Source organism: Struthio camelus, chromosome 10, assembly GCF_040807025.1.
Source record: "Struthio camelus isolate bStrCam1 chromosome 10, bStrCam1.hap1, whole genome shotgun sequence".
NCBI classification, from domain to species: Eukaryota; Metazoa; Chordata; class Aves; order Struthioniformes; family Struthionidae; genus Struthio; species Struthio camelus.
In genome coordinates this window covers 20620126-20639084 of record NC_090951.1, presented here as the reverse complement: position 1 = coordinate 20639084, position 18959 = coordinate 20620126, and the positions used below count along the sequence as shown (strand labels likewise).

General features: G+C 36.7%; 1 protein-coding gene across 2 annotated transcripts in view; it reads right to left on the bottom strand.

The window, feature by feature from the left end:
- Positions 1-4592: 4592 nt before the first annotated feature.
- Positions 4593-18959, bottom strand: part of DUS2 (dihydrouridine synthase 2) — a 30656-nt gene continuing 16289 nt past the window's right edge. For both annotated transcript variants that reach the window (XM_068955508.1, XM_068955509.1), the window contains exons 8-16: positions 17619-17684; positions 15216-15286; positions 14597-14683; positions 12034-12202; positions 10974-11095; positions 8336-8479; positions 7009-7096; positions 6300-6373; positions 4593-5083 (exon numbers count right to left, since the gene is read on the bottom strand). In XM_068955508.1, the coding sequence (XP_068811609.1) occupies positions 4846-5083; positions 6300-6373; positions 7009-7096; positions 8336-8479; positions 10974-11095; positions 12034-12202; positions 14597-14683; positions 15216-15286; positions 17619-17684 (1059 nt within the window). In that variant the 3' untranslated portion in view covers positions 4593-4845. The remainder of the gene's footprint in view (positions 5084-6299; positions 6374-7008; positions 7097-8335; positions 8480-10973; positions 11096-12033; positions 12203-14596; positions 14684-15215; positions 15287-17618; positions 17685-18959) is intronic.

The following is an 18959-nucleotide window of genomic DNA, read 5'->3' as shown; positions in this document are numbered from 1 at the left end:
ATATATATTCAGTGTTGTCCAATTCTCTCCATCAACCACACACATTCTGTTACAGATGACTAATAAAACATCTATATGCTAGAGTATCTTCAATGGCAGTTCCATGTGAATTTTTTAACAGCAATGCTACAGAAATCTGCTCAGCTTTTCAATGTAAAACCAAACCTTACACATTCTGAACTGCCACTGGAGGCACATACATAGCTTTTAAGTTAAACGCTGAAAAGAGACAGCACGAAAAGTCTACACAGAATTTTTTTCCAAATCCTAAGCTTCATTAAGGAGGTAGGCAGGATGCATACTCATGTCACACTGGTCAAAGGAGGACCCTTTTTTTCCATGAGGAGAAAAGAAGAAAGGAATAAGTACTGTTATATAGGCCTTGGCTCCTATACCGAATGATCCTGTACTTTTTCTGAAAGAGGTCCATTTCTGCAGTGACAAAACTTCTCCTGAGTGGTTTTTCTTTGGTCTTTTCGACAAGCCAAGGCAGAAATTCCATGCTCCCCGTGGTTGGTTTATCTAGAATTTGGCCCCAATATTCCACCAATCCATAGTAATTACTGCCATACAAGCATGCACTGCATTTGGACACCATCACCTTAAATTATTGGGATTTGCCCAAAGATTCCGTTTTAATTTTAGACAGACTTCCAGACAAAATTAGGTCACTTGAAATTTAAAACTAACTAACCTTCACAAGAACAAAAGAGATTTTTAAGGGAAATTTATGAAGCAGCACATACTATAAAGATCAGGAAACAGAAAGAAAAATAGCAAAAACAATGACTATGCTAGGACTGCTCTCTTCTTTGAAAGGATGTTCTTTGGATTTCAATCTCCACAGCTACAGTAAGAGGAAAACTACATGGTAAAAATATCACAGCTGACTGTGAACAGGGGATACAGATTTGTGGCTGGTTGAAAGCTACTGGTCACTACAGCCAAATCACTCTCCAACCACATTTAGCATCAGTTCAGTTCCCATCAGAAAAGTTAATGGTATGGTATGGTTTAATAATATGGCACCAGACTTCTTGTCAGGAAACTGATGTTGTATCTGGGAAAAAAAAGCAAACTGGTAGAAGGTATCCAAAGGATGCATTCAATCAGTGATCTAACTAGTCATCCCAGTGACACTTCTCTCTTAGCTAAGCTCCTCAGTACAGCCTTATTCGGGGCGGGGGGAGGGGATTACACACTGCACTGCTTCATAGCGATGCACTGATGATAACTTCCTAACGCAAATGACCAAGGAGCTGACAAGGGGAGATGTTTTGCAGGACCTCACATCTACAAGCAAGGAAGAACGGGCTGGGGATGTGAAGGTCAGGGCAGCCTTGGCTGCAGCAACCATGAGATGTTGGAGTTCAGAATCTTGAGAGGAGGGAGCAAGGCAGAAAGCGGAATCACAAGCCTGGATTTCAGGATAGCAAACTGGCCTGTTCAGGGATCTGCCTGGAAGAATCCCATGTGACATCGTCCTGGAGAGAAGAAAGGTCAAGGAGAGCTGGCTGATTTTCAAGGATTGCTCCCTCCAAGCTCAATAACGATCCATCCCAACGAGCAGGAAATCAAGCAAAGGCCGCAGGAGCCCTGCACAGATGAACGAGGTCCTGACAAAACTCAAATATAAAAAAAGAATACAAGAGGTGGCAGCAGGGTCAAGTAACCCAGGAGGTATACCCAGGAGACACTGTCCAAGCATGCAGGGATGGGGTTAGGAAAGGCAAAGCCCACCTGGAATTGAATCTGGCAAGGGACGTGACGAGAAACAAGAAAGGTTTCTACAGGTGTATCAGCAGCAAAAGAATGAAGAGGGAAAGTGTGACCCCACTGCTGAATGGGGCAGAGGACCTGGTGACAAAGCATATGGAAAAGGCCAAGGTACTCATTGCCTTCTTCACCTCAGTCTTTATCAATAAGATTTGCCTTCAAGAATCCCAGGCCCCTGAGACTAGTGGGAAAGCCCAGAGCAATGAAGACTTACCCGTGGTTGAGGAGGATCAGGTTAGGGAATATTTAAATAAACTGGACATACAGAAGTCCATGGGAGCTGATGGGATACACCCATAAGTGCTGAGGGAGCTGGCCAGTGTCATTACAAGGCCATTCTCAATTGCCTGTGAAAGGCTGTGGCAATCAGGAGAGGTTCGTGAGGACTGGAAGAAAGCAAACATCACTCCTATCTTCAAGAAGAGCAGGGAGGAGGATCCAGAGAACTACAGGCAGGACAACCTCATCTCAATCCCTGGGAAGGTAACAGAGCAAATCATCCTGGAAAACCATTTCAGCAGGTCTGTAGATAATACAACACTGGGAGGAGTGGTTGATACACCAGATTGCTGTGCTGCCATTCAGAGGGACCTCAATAGGCTGCAGAAACGAGCAAACAGGAATCTTACAAAGCTAAGCAAAGGGAAATGCCAAGTTCTTCACCTGGGGAGGAATAACCTCATGCACCAGTACAGGCTGGGGGCTGACCATCTTGAGGGTCCTAGTGGACAACAAGTTGAGTATGAACCAGCAATGCTCTCCTGTGGCAAAGGAAGCCAGAAGCCTCCTGGGTTGCAGGAGGAAAAGCACTGCCAGCAGGTTGAGGGAGGAGATCCTTCCCCTCTGCTTAGCACTGGTGAGACCACATCTCGAGTGCTGCATCCAGCTGTGGGCTTCCCAGTACAAGAAAGACATGGACATACTGCAGCGAGTGCAGCAAAGGGCCACAAAGATGATTAAGGGATTGGAGTGTATGATGTAGGAGGAGTAAGCTGAGAGAGCTGGGATTGTCTAGCCTTGAGAAGAGACGGCTCGGGGGGGGTCTTATCAATGTCTATAAATACCTGGTGGGGGAAAGTAAAGAAGATAGAGTCAGACTCTTCTCAGTGACAGGAAGCAATGAACACAAATTGAAACCCAATACATTCTGTTTAAACGTAAGAAAAAACTTTTTTACTGTAAGGGTTATTGAACACTTGAACAGGGTGCCCAGAGAGGTTGTGGAGTCTCCACCCTTGGAGATGTTCAAAACCCAATACGACATGGTTCTGAACAACCTGCCCTAGGTAACCCTGCATTGAGCAGGCAGCATGGACTAGCCAATGTCCAGAGGTCCCTTCCAATCTCAACCCTTCCATGATTCTATGATATTATTAGACCTTGCAATCCACACTCCGCTAGCAGGACCTAAAGAATGACTTCTTCTTGATTGTTCCATGGTGGCCCCAAACAGTCCTGACAAAAACAACATACGTGTATAGTACTCTGAATAGGGAAACGGCTAATTTTGAAACTTCTGGTTGATTAACAATATTGTAAATTCTTTTGCTGCTGAGAAGGAAAAATTCTAGCACTAAACTTAAGTATATTTAACTGTATTTACTACAGCCTGCAGAATAAGCAAGAAATAAAGCTTTCTCTTCTTAAGACTATATAGTTCTATTATGAATTATTTGGTGATCTAAGTAGCTGTCATTTTAAAGACGCACACATATCTATTTAATTTTAAAAGTCCAAACATCATCTGGTGGGATACTGCTCTTCCATTACAAAAGAATGGCTTAATGCTGAAACTGTCATTTGAAAGATAGATTCAAAGTTTTGCATAGGAAGACTATTGATGAACTACATCCAAATGAATTATACTTTGTATGTTGTTTATACAAAATACTTCAGAGATCATGGCTTGATATCCCTGTCATTTTATTTTCAGACCAGAGCTAATAATTTGAAGATCCATCACCCTGTTGAGGTAAACTATGCCACCACTTTGATAAATTGTAAATAATTTAAATCTCTGAATTTTCTCTCAACTTATGAAGACTCTCTTTCGGGGACTCAAAACTCTAATTTAAATCAGACAAGATCAGCTGGATTGCCATGAAATCTGACTGGATTTGTATCCTCTCTTGGCAGACAGCATGCGGGAAATTATAATGGTAAATTAAGAAGAGAACATGCGTCTTTGATTAAGACCACCAATATCACTAATGACTAAATACTGAGACAAACTAGATCACATTTCAAGAACAAATACATAAGGCTACACTTGGATGCCTGCTCTTGCATGTAATATAGATGCAGATATTTACTAGAACTTCCAAGTTCAAAAGAACAAAACTTAACTCAAAATGCCTTCATTCAAAATATTCAGGGCTGCCAGGCCTGGCTCCATTTTGTTATTGGAAAGAGATATGTGTAACACTGAAGACCAAGGAAGGATGGTTCATTCTGTTCTTGTCATATTTTTGGACGGTAACACGTAGTAAATATTATGAAAGAAAATATTTTATTCTCATGTTTACTATTATATTTTCCAAGTCCTTCTCTCTTCAAAACCATTTTTTGTTGATACATGATTCGTGTAAATAAAGCCTGCAAGTCATACATGAAACTCATTTGACAAAACCTTGTCTCCTTAGCTGCTAATATTTTCTTACAGGAATTTTTCTGATTAAGTTAAATACATAATTCCGAAGTGAATCCATCTGCTTATGGATGATGTAGTATTCAGGCATCTCTTACCAGCATACCACAGACTTCTTAAAATAAATAAGTAAGTAATAAAACCAATGATGAAATTGCTTTTAAAATACTTGATATTAAAAAAATTTTATTATTTGGGATAGTCTTCTCAATGATGTTCTTTAAAATCAAGTTGCTAATTTATCCTGTCCGAAAGGCACCGTGGGGATAGTGAGCGGTGAATAGTAAACATTTCTCATTGGCGGTTCTCACGACTGGGGAATTTATCTGTCTCTGAGAGAATCCAAATGAAATATGAACAGCAAGATATACAAATGAGAGCTAATTTGTAGCTGCACAGTCATGACATCTCTAACTTTCATGCTATCGTGGCATCTCAGGCACATTCATGTCAGAAGGTCCTTCAATAAAATTAGCTTTTTTATGGGAAGGCTCAGCAAGATCGTCTCCGTGGTCTCTGTTATTCAAGCGCTCCTGGTCTTCCCTCTTGCGTTTGTTAATCAGGTGGTTTTCTCCCTCACACAACTTCCCCTCTGGGACACCCAGTGTTCTCAGACAGACAATAGCTGCAGCCTGTTCTGCTAGTTTCTTTGACTTGTCCCTGAAGAGCAAGCAGACAGAGCACAGGTAAAAGTAGAAACTGAAGTCTGTACACTGCCAACAAAACACAATCAATTTCCTGTCTCTGATGCAACATCATGAAATAAACAGCATTTGTAGGCATCTGACAGCAGAAGAACAAAAGAGGTCAGTTCCAGAGGTGATTTGAATCTTGCTAGGTGTCAATGTTGATATGTCACTGCTGACAGAAAAAGGGTTTCTGGGAATATTAGGTCAAGTCTTGTGTTCCAAACACTCTTCATTTGAAAGGTATAAAGTCAATATGTGTTTGGGCCAAGTGGCTGCAATCCTCAGGTAAGCTAACATTTCAAATATGATTACTAAACAAAGCTAACTGAAGTCTGACGGACCGTTTTCTGGAAAGACACTCAGGCTCAAATATCTCTGGTAGGAGTACAAGTTCTTTGAAGCTGACATAAGCAGGAATAGTTCCACAATAATTAAAACTTCATCAATTCTGAGAAGGACTGCAGATTACAGATTTGAGAAATACAATGTTTGAAAATGTTTTCTTCTCAAAATTTCTTATCAGCTGAGCTTGAGATCAGCTTCCTAATGTCTCTAAATAGGAGTGCTGGAAACACCAATATTTGTTGCCTTTATTTATCCTCTTTAAAACGTCCAATGCCGAGCTTTAGCTTTGCAGTTGAATCAAGTTCAACATGGGTGCAAATGCCTGAAGTCAACTCCAGTATTGATGCAGATGACTGCATAAAAAGCTGCCATAAAACTTTAGAGCTCCACTATTGATTAACTCCGTGATCTCTGAGAAGCCACTAAACTGTCCTGTGCTTCTGCCTCACTGTACATAGACACCTAATCTCTGACTCGTTATTGAGAATGGGGTCTGCTGTAGCAGATGAAGAGACCACTTCCTCCAACTCTCCACTCTGCCTCTGGTTAGTTATTGCACTCTTCAGAGGCACAAACAAACAGGGCCACGCATCTGCTCCCCTTCCACTACAATCTGCAGATTAATGTATTAAATTAATTAAAATCTGTAACTGTTCGATTAGCCTAGAGCTTAGTCTCTCTTGTCACATTCCATTTCTCAGAATTTTTTAACACTCTCTCCCTCCCTGAGGTAACTTTAATAAAGTAAACTGGAGTAGGCCTAAGCACCCTGTCATCGTGAGTTTTAAGCTAACATTTCAGAAAATTCAGTATAGCTGCAAGAGACATTAAGGATGACTTACCATAGAGTTGATTTGTACTTTTGCTCAGCTACTGTCACTATTGAACAGAATAATCTATCTAGTGGTCTTTGAACCTAGAGATAAGAAAGAATTAAATGGGAGGGGGGAGAAATAAAGAACAAACCACCATGTAATTTACAGAACAAACAACACTGTGAAGGTGCCTTGTTACTGGTCTTTACACCGTAGTCAAGTAGCACCTTTAAAATTACTGTAATTCAGACTGAAAATTTAATTTTGCACATTTAAGATTAAAAACAGTAAGAAATTATCCAAACAGGACAGATTTTTGCTTTGCAGAAAACAACCAATGTCCCCACCCAAGCAAGCAGTTGCTCCTGTCCAGTCTAGATTCTACCTGTAACAGTAGCCAGCAACACAGAAAATATTCTGGCTCCAAATTCTTTACTTCATAGAAGAAAAAAAAAAGAAACTCAGTCATGGACTACTGTGTAGTGACCTGTGATTAAGGCAACTTCTTTCACATCTAAATCAAAACTAGACTGAAAGTCCGACTTTTACATTTTTGTCTTGTAATAAAATCAGCTGCTATTTTCATACATATATGTATTGCCATTTCTGAAGCAGATTACTCAATAGCTATGCCAGACTCGGAAGTTGAATTACTCACTACCCTGAGTCCTAAAATAACTTAATTTTACAGATGAGGAAGAGAAAGACGTTTGAGAAGGTTTCTTGCTTGACTCACAGTTTCATAAACGGGCTGTGGGTGCTTCTCTTTCCTACACCACTCCAAGAGATACATTTTTGGAGTAATCTGTGGTGGATATTCTCTCCTAGAAAGAAAAATTTATGATCAGCAACTTTCCACAGAATTTACCTACTAAAGGGATCTCTACTAAAACAGGCAGGTCAGTGTCTCAACAAAAGAAGTGCTGTTCATTATATTACTTCTACTACTTACTCTTTGTAGTCTAATTAAACAGCTCAAATTATGAGATAAATACCTCTTTCTTATTAGATGGTTCAAATAATGCATGTCTGAACTGGCATCTGAAGTAAAATCTAAATATAAATGTCTCTATTAACCATTCTTCCGCAAACATATGGTAGTAATACAGCTATAGAAAAGATGCTAGAAAGGAGATTCTAGCTAAATATATGCTACAGAACAGAGATACACTTTGGCACTGTTTATGATAAGCAACAGCACAAAATTCAACATTAAAAGAAAAAACAGAAGTCGCTTTGTTATGAGACAATAGAGTTAACTATTAGACAAGGGTAGGAAAAGTGGGCATTGATTCAACTACTGAAGTGGAAGCGTAGCTTCTTATACCTGGCAGAAAATAGAAATACTGTAAAGACACTGCATTCAGTCACCAGGAAGCCAGGTAATATGCCCTCTAAGTATTAAAGCATTATGACTGAATTTAAGGAGCATTTTATATAATGCTCTTCTTGAGCTATTTGATGGAGGTATCAGTAAAGTGGGTACAACATGGAAAGCAACAGCAATTCTGTAGGCTTCAGAGACTATAACCAAAGATGACTTAAAATAATATTGTGCATAACTCCACAAATTAGTTTTTAAAGAATATCTGATGATGGGGATGTGTTTAGAGGACTGCAGATAAGCAGGTATGTTATCTGCCTGGAACTGTGTATTATGAAATTTGTTTGGGGACATTTTTAATAGAAAAATATGAGGTGGTTCAATTAAATTTCACCAAAAAGAACTGAACTCCATAGCTCTGTTTATACACTTGCATTCTTTTATGAACAGATGCTTGAAACTTTTTAAAATCACACAGCATGTTTAGTAAAGTGACTGAGAGAATCGAGAATTGCTGCCTGGCACTAAAGAACTTCTCCTTGTAATATCTAAATAGCACAAGAAGAACGATGATGCTAACAATTATGGAATGATGTACACAAATAGCTTCATAAAAATTCACTCAATAAGCGCTTGTTATTATGTGAACTGGTGTTATCCAAGAACTGTAAGGCACTGTCAGATTCTCAGCTTTTATTTACAGTTGTAAGAGAGTGAGAAACTAAATTTTTATGCTTACTTGTCAAATCTAACAGCCATTTTTATTACATCTGGATCTTCCATCTGGTCATCTTCATCTTGTATCTTAGTTTCTAAAGATGTTTTCTTCGCTGCGAAAATTGTTGTTGTTTCTTCATAGAAGTCAGCCATTTCAAAGACCTCACTATTCAAACAGAATTCAGTATTACAGATCAGCTTACAAATTTTTGTATCCCATTATGACAAGAGTCAGAATCCATCAGAAATACAGGTCCTGCAATGTTCATTCCAGTTATTAACTCAGTTAGCAACTTGCAGGTGGATGAATCGGCAGAGAACTTCTCTGAGTGACCAACTCTTGCATCAACTCCACAAGGGCTATACAAGCAAAAACTAGGAAATAATTACTAAAAAAGAGTAAGCGAAAAAGATTCTGAATACAAACAGGGAACAGATATATTGAGCAATTGGTTCTCTTTCTAATTTTAGTATTAAGCAGTAAACACTAACATTACTAGAGCAGGCAAATACTTCAAAATCTGTGACCTTTTGATTTCAGAGTATTATTCTCACAGCCCAATATGAGGGACAAAGCAACTAGGATTTGGGTCAGAGGCAAGTGCCCCAAAATATTTTAAACTCTGGATCCCTGGCAGGCTGCATCTACCTTGAAAAACTGAGACTATTCATTTTCCATGGGTGAGAACAACAATAAAACCTGCAGCAGTGGAAAAACGTTCACTTGCTGAATGTTATGGGAGTACTCATTGGTATGAGGCCATTCAACAACTAAATGAATTCTGGGCACAACATCATCTACAGTGCTCTACACGTAAAAGTGCTGAAGCTGAATAATGCTTTAAGTGATGCCTCCAAGCGAAGACACCACCACTAACTATGTACTGCATTATGTAAACTCTTTTGTCTGAAATGCAGCAGCCTATTCTCCTGCATTTTATACTGAAGTTAAAACCTCAAATGGCAGTAACATGCCATCACCACCACGAGGCTGCAGTATTAAGCAACATTTTTGTCTGAGGATATGTAGGCTTGCTTTAAATAACTGAATGTTACTCAGTTATACAGAGATTAAACAGGCTATTTCCAACAGTGGTTAGAAGGCTTTGAGCCTGCCGAGGCACATTTACAAAACTGCTTCTTAAGTTGATCTTTCTCCCTCTCTCATGCGCACACTCTGCTTAGCCCAAATTTCAAAGTGGTATTGCATCACGCTTACAAAAAATCATTCTGTTCAATTTTGGAAGCCCTTAAAGAATTGCTAGGCATAGTATATAAAACCAAAAAATATACATCAGACCTCCATTCACTGTTTATGCGCATAAACTGGGTCTACTCTAATGTAATCCTTAAAGGCTTGACTCTAACTTTAGAATTTTTTCTTTACTTTACATAATATACATTATTATTCACTCAGTAGAGAACACCAGCACTCTTTTGGCTAAGATTTATTTTAAGCTGTAAAAAATGTTTTCGTTTCAATCAAGACTACATCTCTTCTAACCAAATTAGAATAATATGAGCAAAAAATGTAGGAAATTACTATACTAAAAATCTTATATACTTCCATTGCAAAAGTGAAAAGTAACTTGCAAAATGTAAATGCTGTTTATAGTCTTGCTTATTGTAATGTAATAATTGTGGGCAACAACATTCAGAGAGCCAGGACTGGTAAATCACAATAAACTGACAGAAGATTGCAGGCACTTGAATTCATCTTGAACATGAACAGAATGTTGATTAGGGCTTGCTAGAATACAGTAATTCCATCTGCAAAATATTTCAAGCTTTCAATATTTCTTTTCATTCCTGTACATGTAAGACAATAAATGGTTTCAGACTCCATATTTTATAAAAACAAACAGAGAAAGAGGCTCTCTAAAATCACAGCGCTCAACCTGGATATGGGACATGCAAGCTCAGGCCTCTATTTTGTTCAGTTTGAGGTGGGTTTGAACCTGAATTCCCCTCCATTCTGAGTGAATTCCCCAATCATACGTTTATTTTATGATTTCTCTAAATTTTTCCTTCTTCCTTTTCTCTCTCCTCCTTCCAGAAATTTCATTTTAGTTGGTTTTGAGGTCCAGGAAGAAGACATTCATTAAAGTTAATATATTTCCCTCCCGAAGTTGTTATATATAGTTAGCATATTTCAGGTATGAATACAGCAACAAAAAATCCCATCTAGGTATCATACAGGCTACCTTCATACTTTGAGTTCCTCTCTAAGTGCTCATTTAAAACAAGCATCTTGTCATAAAAATCCCTCTAAAAAAAAACCCCACACGCACATGGAAAGGTAAAACACTCTGAAAGAAAACAAATTCTATTCTATTATCCTCCAAGTACCACCAGAGAATGGCGAAACGTTTCTTAGAACAATTCAGATAATAGAAATACTGAATCAGTGCCTGTCACTCAGTGAAGTAAGCAACACTCAGATTAGTATGTTGAATATAGAGACAATTCCAATTCCAGGGTTAAAGCTTTAACTCCTGGGGGCTCGGAGGAAACTTAGAAAGGGTTACTGTATTATTCCACATCCAATGGGATGCTTTTGCAACTTCTTCTGAAGGTCTGAAATGCCAGACAGTGCCACAGAGTACTGGTTTACAGGTCTGATACAGGGTGTAATTCCCATTTCTGCAGTAGATGCTTACCAGATTTCCTGCGTGGACTGCGCAGCGTGCAGCTTCTTACCCTGAGTAGTTTCTAATTGTTCTCTTAACATCTGACACAAACAGTATTTCGTATTGGTATAGTGATTATCGTATCTCACTGCCTGAAGAAGAGAGACAAAATACATAAAAATATACCACAGGAATGTATCATATGTAATCATCACATGTTTCTTGATGAATTTCAAAAGTGTTTTGAAACATACGGATTTCTCAAAAATATTCAAGAACACTCAAGAACATGAGCATAATCTGATTGTTTGGGCACATTTTCATGAAAAGAAGTTCAATGTATCTATTTACTTATAAATAAAGAGTTGGCCAATTCACCAACTAGTGATGAAGTGCTATTTCAGAAAGTAACTAGTGTATGTCTGTCCAAATTTTTAAAAACCAATCTGAATTGATGTCACGATCAAAGCCCCAGAAGACCAATGAATTTCCTACTATTTTATTTAACATAATATATTTTGCATAATCCAGCAATAATAGATGACTCAATCTATAATACCACGACACAACATTACGTGACTGACAAATCATTCCCTTTGTTTCCCTGCTGTTTAAAATTCTTGACAATGTTTTTGATAGGCAATTAGTTGCTAAAAATGAACCCAGCAAGCTACTGAGTATGTAGTACCATTCACTTTTCTGTTACTGTCACTGACATAGCATCAATAGGATGGCTTCTGTATCATTAGCTTTGAAAATTCTTACACATTTTTAAGTAATCCTGTAAGACTCCTAAATGTTTCCAAAAAGCTAGCTCTAAAAGGCAAGGTACATAAGAGAAGAACATTCAGGAAAAACTGTTTTCCAAATTCTAAAAGGTTCAGATTTCCGATTTCTAAAAACTGTTTGCTGAACACAGTAAAATAAGGAAAGTGGGGGCAATTTGCAAGACTTGCATTTTATGCAGTAGGTTAAAATAACACCCGAGCCTAAGCTTTTGAAATTAGGAGGAGTTAAGACACTATAGTAAGATTTGGATTAACAAATCTAAATAATGTTAACTTTGAGTAAAATCTTCCAATAAACATACGTATTTGATGTAGTCTTGCATGACCTTCTTCAAGGGGAAAGGACCCTCTTTTCTGAAGATAGATGGGTTCCACATGGCAGCACGAGCTATCATTACCGATGAGGCAGCTGTTGCTTTCTGGAAGGTCTCAATGTCCGTATATTCCTTGATGAAGTCATGAGATCCTCCACTAAAAATGAACATCACTGTTATGATCAAGAAAGTCTTATTTGATACTACTTGTACTTCAGCAGAGCCTTTTATTTTCAAATGTGATGTTACATTATTAATGGTGGTCCAATCTATTTAAGTGGTTATCTCCAATCTAACAGAATTAATAGGGCTGAGTGTTATTAGCAATGGTTGATTAAAACATTGATTACATATACACTCTTTAATTATCTGCATACTTCTCTTAAAAATAGCCTTCCATTTTTAAGAAAGAATACAGTCTGTGTAAAATGAACTTTTACACCATTTTTAGTGGATGGGGCCCAGAAGGAATCACTTCCATGTTGTTTAAAAATGACACTTTGTAATTATTTCCAGTGCTGGAACCTTCAATTGCATGCTAGCGGTATTGGCACAAGTGATATTGAAAACAAGTTTCATCTGGACAGTATCATTCCCTTTTTGCTCTGGCACTAACATATAGAGGGTAACTACAGATCAGTCACAAAGCGCTTCAAAGTTAAAATAAGTTTATACTGCCTCTGCTTTCAAGTCAGAAAATCAGGTGCTTTTGAGAGCAAACAGAACATTTAAAACACATTTTCTTTCTCCCAAAGTTTCCTTTTATAGCTCTTTTTAAAAGTAAAATAAAACTAGGACTGTAAGCTTTGATTGTATCCCTTTTAAAAGTAAAATCACTGCCAATTTCAAAACAAAAGAAAGCTACATAATGTAAAAATGGTAAGTTACTTTAAAACTGGACATTTAGATTGTGAAGACAGCACAAGAAAGCTTCCTGCATTCTGAAAGATGACTCCAGGAGCACAGTACCATTTTAGAAAACATAGTATGAATTCAAATTTTGTTGCCCTCCCCACCCCCTTTATTTTTGCAAAACTACTTCTTATTCTTCATTCTTGTATATTTGCTAACCAAGCTTGAGGTAACGGTGGTTAAAATTCTAAGGAACAACTCAAGATTTAGGCAAAAAGTTACAGCATGGATCAAGTATTATGGATCAACTACATTTAATAAGCACGACTCCAAGTTGCACCTTTACATTTCTTTAGAGAGGCAAAAGTTCCACAAAGTGGATTTAAACAATCGATCATATCCTTTCTTTAGCAAGGAACTGGGATTTAGGATTGAAAACACAGTACTGAAGAGGTTATTTCAGTACATTGGGAGACTTGCAAAGAAGTAAACTGATATACTGATTAATTAGAAGCAATTTATCAACAGTAAATTTCTCATGTCTGTATACTTTAATTGCATACTTCTCCTACATCATGGAAAATATCTATAGCAATCTGACATTTCTGTGATATGCATAAAATCTAAGACAAATTTTTAGCTTCATCTTTTATCCAGGAAAACAAAGGATTCATTGCAATGCCTAAGCAGTAAATTTTGCTTGATTTTTGAATTCCATGTTGTTTAAAAATTTATTTTGAAAACTAGAAAGTGGATAAACCACTGAAAAGTAGGTGAACAAAGGCTATCAGCATGAAATATACCTTCTGTCTAGTAGAAAAACAGGTCTTCTAAGATCAAAAACTTTAACTTTCAATGTATTTTCTACATAGAATTGTGAGCAGGAAGATGGCTCTTAAATCCCTGATTCAAGCACACGGTTTGTTGAGATTCAGCTTTTTCATTGAAATTCAAGATCAATAAGGAGAGAACTTTATTTAAGGCCACTGCTTCACTGGGCAAGAGACAATTCTATTGCCAACAATAAACAGTTGATCAGAAAGATATAGAAAAGATATTTCAGGTCAATTTGTTGGTTTTCCTTACATCTGCTTCTGAAACTTCTTCGAAACTGTTCTTAAAAATCAATTGTTTGTGGTCTTCTAAGACTGAGTTCCTTATTCTACTATCACAGAGTTATTGAAGGATCTATCAATACAAGGAGACCATACTCAGTGGAATCTATCCGTATGCCTGGAGGCTAAGGAGGTTTTAATGAAAAGCTCAGGCAACAGGATATGACACTGGTTTTGAGCAGTGGCACAGGTGATCTCTAATGTGCAAGGGTTCAAGATATACAGTGACATATGCAGTGACAGGGCCACCAGTCACTGCACATGGCTTAAAAAACACAGAGAATTCTGCTGTTAGATGCAGTCAGAAATAACTTGTCTAGGATAGATTGTGACACACAAAAAACAACACATTTTGAAAAATTTATGGAATTTTTAAATTAAAATTGAAGCACAGTGACCAACTTCTTATTAGTACTATCTCCATTTATATTTGATCTTCAGTAACAGGTAACATTGCATTTGCTCTACATGAAGGACCTTCTTTTTCCTGCACTTGCACATTTTTGCTCTAGCTGCATTTCCTAGGCCTGTCTGCTGTTAGGTATAAGCATCTTGCGATAACCAGCTTAACCAGTCCAACTTACTTTGCTATTACTGGAATGGAGACTGCTTCAGATATGGCTTTGATCACATCACAGTGGACAGGGTGCTGAGGCCTCTCCTCCTTCTTCCTTTCCAACAAAGATAAAGACAAAGATCAAAGATTTCCTATGGAATTTGTACGCATCTAGATCACAGCAGCCGTAATTCAGAGATTATTTTGACATACATATTTTCCTTCAATTATGTTACACGCTTGATATACATTTTTTTACAAGAGAATTATTTCATATCAAATAGATTTTAAAAAAACTTTGTTACTGTTAATTCTGTATCCAGACAAAGCAATGTTTTTTAGATACAGAAGGTAAAGTTTTACACATCACTCAATTCAGACTGGACTTTGTCACTAAACTATCTAATGCAAAGTAGATTTAGTTTTATTTGGTCTTTATTGAGACTACAATTTTGGAAAAATAGCAGCACAAAAATTCTATTCCCTAATTACCGGCCTGATTTTCTAAAACACTGCTTTAGCCAGCAGCTGAAATCAGAACCACATGTTAACAGTGGACCACACCCTAGCTCCCACCTTACTGTGCTCCATCTGCCAGTAAACTGTAATAAAAATGTAACAATCTTTCTTCCCTGAAATACATTTACCTTCCATGGACTGCAATGGCAGCGATACCAGTTTTTTCTATTCTCTTTACCAGATTCACAGTCTCCTCAACCTAAGGGATAAAAGAGAATGATGTGATTTTAGTTCAAAGAGAAAAAAAAACAACTACCACATGATAACTGCACAAACAAATGCAGGAAGTCCTTTCCTTCATCAAGAGGCATACGAACCCTGCATTTCAACAGTAATTTCCAACCTACATACCTCTTCAATATATACTTCAATGAAAGAACTACATATTATGGCAAAAAATAGCATATAAAACTCCATATAATACATTTTCAATACTTTTCCCTAAGAAATCATAAATTTAGAACTTTCTTGAGGTAGGGAACATAATACTTTCTAGTAGGAGAATATTTTCCAACAGGTTTTTAGATTGTCTTTTGAAAGTGATAGAAAACACTTGATTAGCATGTCCTCTCTAATGCCTGTTCCATAAACTGTAATTAAAATGCATCTTAGATAGATGATTAAGAGGATGCCTTCTGAGGTCAACCTCACATGCAATCTCACATCCATAAATATTCCTCTCAGACAGGTCTTTAAAAAGTTAACTAGTGTCTAAAGAATGTGAATGGTATTCATATATGACCAATTGATCAATTGAAAGGTAAAGCTCCCAGTATTTCTTAAAGAAGTAAAATGCTGTTAACAAAAGGCAGAAAGAAATTTTGTACTCTGCAGGATTAGCCTGCTGTATGTAGCTCTGCAGCTTCTGGCAGGGGAAGGAAAAAAATGAAAAAAAAAAAAAAAAAGGAGGCCAATTTTCTTTTCAAAAGCTGGAGAGTGATCTATGGCTCATTAGAAAATAGCACATTCAGTCTTTGAAAAACGTAACATCTACCAGCTCGCATGGACAGAGAGATAGAAGCTCACCTGCTGTTCTGATGGAAGACATGCTACGCAAAAGCAGCTTGAAACAAAAAGGAAGAGATTCTAGGATAGTTGTAGAAAATAGAAAGGAGAGGTGCCAGTTCTTCGATTTAATGGTATTAGGCAACACTTTGAAAACAAAATGATCTTGTCACACAGGCTTCATTTGTCTATATAATAATTTTAAGTAGATGGATAAATGATTTTTGAACAATAGCTAGTTACAGTTCATCCACCTACAGAAGCAGTTCATTTGCAACCACAGTAACTATGCAGGTAATTAAAAACACATTTGCAAAATAATAGGTCATTAAAAGAGAAGACAGAACAACTCCTGGAGCTTTAAAATATATGTAGAGAATTCAACTGAAAAGAAAATCTGATAAGAAACTACATCAGCTATAAAAAAAATAAATCCATATATTTTTATTACATTCTTAATAATTACACTTTAGAAAAATATTGACAATACAAAATATAACCACTTGGGCAAAACAACAGTCCTACCATAATTTCCTTTAAAAGCCAATTTCCTGATACAAACTTTTAAACTAAGGGAAAAAGGTTTGTTTTTACTACTCTCAAGTTTTCCCTCTATTCATAGAAATATTTTCTTTGCATATAAGGAGTATGTTAAAAAAATTCACTCTGCTGCACGTTTCAGAGAAGTAAAGATCAAACAAAGGACCGTAACAATCTATCCAGAAAAAAGTTATTCTAAAATTGTGATGAAGATGTTGCTTTTGAGAATGAAGATTATGAATCTCTTTGCATAGGCCCGCAACTGTAGTGCTTCAGTCTATCAAAAACTTTCCCAAAAGGCTGCAGAAGTTATTTTAAATGTGTCATATTACTGCTCTCTTCGCACATACAGTAAGTAAGGAGTCAAGTAAAGCAAAATCTCCTAGATCTGTAGAATACAAGTAGTTTATACAGCACAGGTAGTTTCTTTCATAAACACAATTTAATCTGTGAAATCTTTATTGTTACCATGAATCTCAGAAGTTGGAGAAGTAATTTTAGGGCTTGGTCTTCTCCTCTTGGTTAAACTTCAAGAGGACTGTCCAAAAATTCAAAGTTCATCGCATTGTTCTTATCTAAACACGATATTACTCACAATCAATTCCACATGTAGCAAACTTTTTCTAGAATAAGAGTGTCTCTTTTCCTTTTTTATTTTCATTTAGTGCTTGTCCACCAACAAAAGCTCTGGGATTAACTCAGTGGGTCAAGACAAACAGAACTAAGATACTTTTACTACAGAACTCCACATGTGGAATTCATCAGACACGTGTAGACATTTAATGTTTGCTGTTTTCTTAAGCTTTTAAATTACAGAGGAGAATCTAAGTTTGGCATCCCAAACAGAAATTATAATTCCAAATACTATTCCAAAATAACAGGTCTAAAATGTCACTATATTAGGATGCCATATATACCAACCGATTTTAAATCACAAAATTAAACTTAAAAGTAAAACACTTCAGCATAATGATTTATGCTCTTACTGAGGGCAAAATGCGGATTTTGCAGGTTACTGGTTTACAAATCCCTTTAACAAGAGTAGTCAGTATCTGAAAAAAAGGAAAGAAAATTGTCATCACAAAAGTGACATGAATAAAGCTCTCCTTCCTTCTCTCTTGAATACACAAAGAAATTAGAATAATATAATACTAATTATTGTACCTCTGTAAACTATCTTACATGCCAGAGGAACACACACAGTCTATAATTGAGTATATAATTCATTTCAGCTAAGAGAAGTGAACCGATTTCTAGTCTAAGCCATTTTTATTTCCACTCCTTTTTCTAACTGGATTTTTATAGAGCAATTAACTGCTAAAGTTTTAATGCTGCTTTTACAATTTGCTAAGATGACAAGTAAATTCTGTCCTTTCCAAAAAGAAGGGCAAAAATTTTTCATTTTCATACAACTGTCTTCCTAGTTTTCTCGTATTTGAACTCCAAGCTTCTTATGAAAACTAAATCTAATTACTCACTAAAAAGAGCTTTTTTAAAGAGAAAAAAGCCTTCAAAATGGAAAAAATGACAGAGTAAAAAAATCAAGCATCAATGCCAGTGAATTTTCTAAAAGAAAACAAAAATTGTAAACTGAATTCCATGCTTAACACAAAGCATATTTTATTCATTAAAACAAACTCAGAATAAGCAGAGAAAGGGGCATTTGTTAGTTTAGCCATTTAAAAACTGAACTAGGGGAAGAATCTCCTCTTCACAGGACACATTTAAACCCAACAGACCGTATTTAAACAAGAGAGGCAAGTAATGGATTAGTCAACACAGGACTACAAACCGACTAATCAGAGCCTATTGGAAAATGGTACCAGATATCCAATAGCTCCCTAAACAAGAAAGCGGAAACCAGCTGATCCTGACTGTTATTAGAAAAATACTGTATTTTTCAACTGTTTCTCTGAGATATTATCCTGCATATGTTTTTATTCTGAGTCCACTGCCTTTGTGTAACACTGCTGGAATTACAGGTAAATTGTTTCATTCAGAGTTGTGCATATTAAGAAACTTAAATTTTGTTAATGTTACTGTACTTATTAGGTTACCAATACAGAAATGAGCTTTTATAGATAGCATTCTCAAGTGCTTATGCTTAGGACAGCTGACAAGCAAATGAGTGTTGCCTTGCATTGCCAGACTACTCAAATCATTTCTCAGTGGTGTTTTCTTGATTAAAACAGTAACGTCCAAGAAAATTATCTAAAAACTAATACTTCTCTTTAGTATTTTTAATTAATTCATTTTTACATATAAAACAGACTGAAATGACTTCACTTTCCACCAAACATATCCACTGTAATATTTTTCTTGTAATA